At 43.1% G+C, this 2066-nt stretch overlaps 1 protein-coding gene across 1 annotated transcript; it reads right to left on the bottom strand.

The window, feature by feature from the left end:
• Positions 1-611: 611 nt before the first annotated feature.
• LOC144228356 (keratin-associated protein 13-1-like) lies at positions 612-1142 on the bottom strand. Its single transcript, XM_077760181.1, has one exon. The coding sequence runs from the start codon at positions 1140-1142 to the stop codon at positions 612-614; it is 531 nt and encodes a 176-aa protein (XP_077616307.1).
• Between the last annotated feature and the right edge of the window lie 924 nt (positions 1143-2066).

Raw genomic sequence — 2066 nt, 5'->3', positions numbered from 1 at the left:
ACTCATGAAGAGTATTTTGACATTTCTTCATCTAATGCAGCCAGGATAGAACACTTGAAGTATCACTGCTGTCTCTGGAACTTTTCTTCTTGGATAAAACCCATTAGTAGTTTAACCAAAGTAAGGTGCCTAATAAGGTTGAAATGATTATAAACAGAAGGGTTGAGAATAACCTCTAGTCCAAGCTGTGATTCCACTTGCCAAAAATTCCTGGGAATAGCAATGTGTTGTTAGAGAATCCTGCCTACCAGGGAGCCTATTTCTTAAGTTAAACGTTTCTTTTTAGACAAAGCAACAACAACATTGGGTTTGAAATTCCCAATGGGAACCTTTTTTTTTTTTAATTAATGTTGACTAGTGATCCAATATCAAATTACATGAGTTTATTTGAAGGAAAAGATGGACCGCTTGGTCCATTTTTAACAAAAGAAGTAAGAGGGAAAATAGAAGAAAATAGAAGGAAAAAAGAATGGGTATTCTATGAGATAAATGATTTCATAATAATAGGATTTTTATTTAATTATCAATTTTCTAGGTAGTAGAACATAGCTTCTAGCCAGAGAGTAGCCGAGATTGACTTTGAGAGACAGTGAGGTCCAGGCCCAGAATCCTTAACAAGTTGATTGGCGGTAGAAGCCAGATGGACAAGCTGGTTGGCAATAAGAAGTTTGGCAGCTCCCAGAAGCCAGGTAGGTAGGGCGGCAGAGAGTGGATCCACAGCTCAGGGAAGGGAAGCCAGAGACTCCATAACCCTGGGCTCTGAAGCCCCGGGATCCACAGCCCAGGGAGTCAGAACTTCTAGGTCCATACCCCAGGCAGTAGCTTCTGAGGGACTCACAGTCCAGAGATCCAGTGTAAGTTGACCTGCAGGGACTGCAGAGCGTGGAGGTCCTCGGGCGGGAGCAGGACGTCGGGCAGGGGCTGGACACCACGCAGGACGTCCGGCAGCTGGTGGGCTCACAGCGGGTGTCCTGACAGCCGCTGTAGAGGGAGAAGCCCAGCTGGCAGGCACTGGGAGAGCAGAGGTCCGTGCAGTAGACCAGGTTGCTGGGGTAGGAGGAGCCACAGGAGGAGCTTGGGTAGCACAGATAACCCCCAAAGGAGCGGGAGGAGAAGTTTCCAGAACAGCAGCTGTAGGACATGCTGATGGGAGATGTGAGTTCAACCGAGCGATAGTGAGAAGATACTGTGATATCTGCCAGCATGTTTATGTACATATATATACCGTCACTGCACTGGATGTGATGCAGACCCTCCCCATTCTTGTGCTTGTCCTGTCATGAAAATTACTAATTAACCTAGACTATAATTATAACAACACATTCATGTGTTCTTAACTGCTGTTTAATTATTCCAATTTATAGAAGGCACTCCTCGCTTTTTTTTTTTTTTTCCTGGAAGTAAGGTGTGGATTGCCTTCAAAGATATTTGTCATGATGCAGATAGTGCCCTCCCCTCTTCGTGAGCTTGACTATGGGGATTTTGAGCAGGAATGCATAACTTGTCACCACCAATGCACTCCTAACCACCATCCACATCTCCCTCCCAAGTATTTATGTATGTTTTATTGAGCACTTACCAGTCTAAAATGTTGAAAATTGTGGCATCATCTAATCCTTGCAACAGCCTTACGAGATAGGAATTATCACCAATTTAGTGACCCACGTGTGCCTGTCTTCAAAGCCAGCAGGAACCACAATGGTATGCTAACAACCTGAGAAGCTTGTCTTTTCCACTTCAAGTATCACGGGAGCAATGAATGCTCACGTGAAATAATAACATTTCAGTGTGATAACATTTGCATTTTATCCCATGAATCTCCGAATGAAGTCTTACCCCTTTTATGAAACCCCCACATTCTGCCACTGAAGGAACAACTTCTTAATTATTTTAGTTATTTTGCATATTTTTGTATGAAAAGTCACCATGGAAATGGTTGTTTCAAACTCCTTCTATTTGTCCACTCATTTAGCTTATCATCGACAAGCACCTCATGTTTTATCCAGTATGGAATTATTGGATTCTTTTTCCATGTGAGGAAGAGAATTCTTTGGCAAACACTTAGA

Source organism: Crocuta crocuta, unplaced genomic scaffold, assembly GCF_008692635.1.
Source record: "Crocuta crocuta isolate KB4526 unplaced genomic scaffold, BGI_CrCroc_1.0 scaffold369, whole genome shotgun sequence".
In the NCBI taxonomy this organism is placed as follows: Eukaryota; Metazoa; Chordata; class Mammalia; order Carnivora; family Hyaenidae; genus Crocuta; species Crocuta crocuta.
This window is presented reverse-complemented; position numbering and strand designations above follow the sequence as displayed.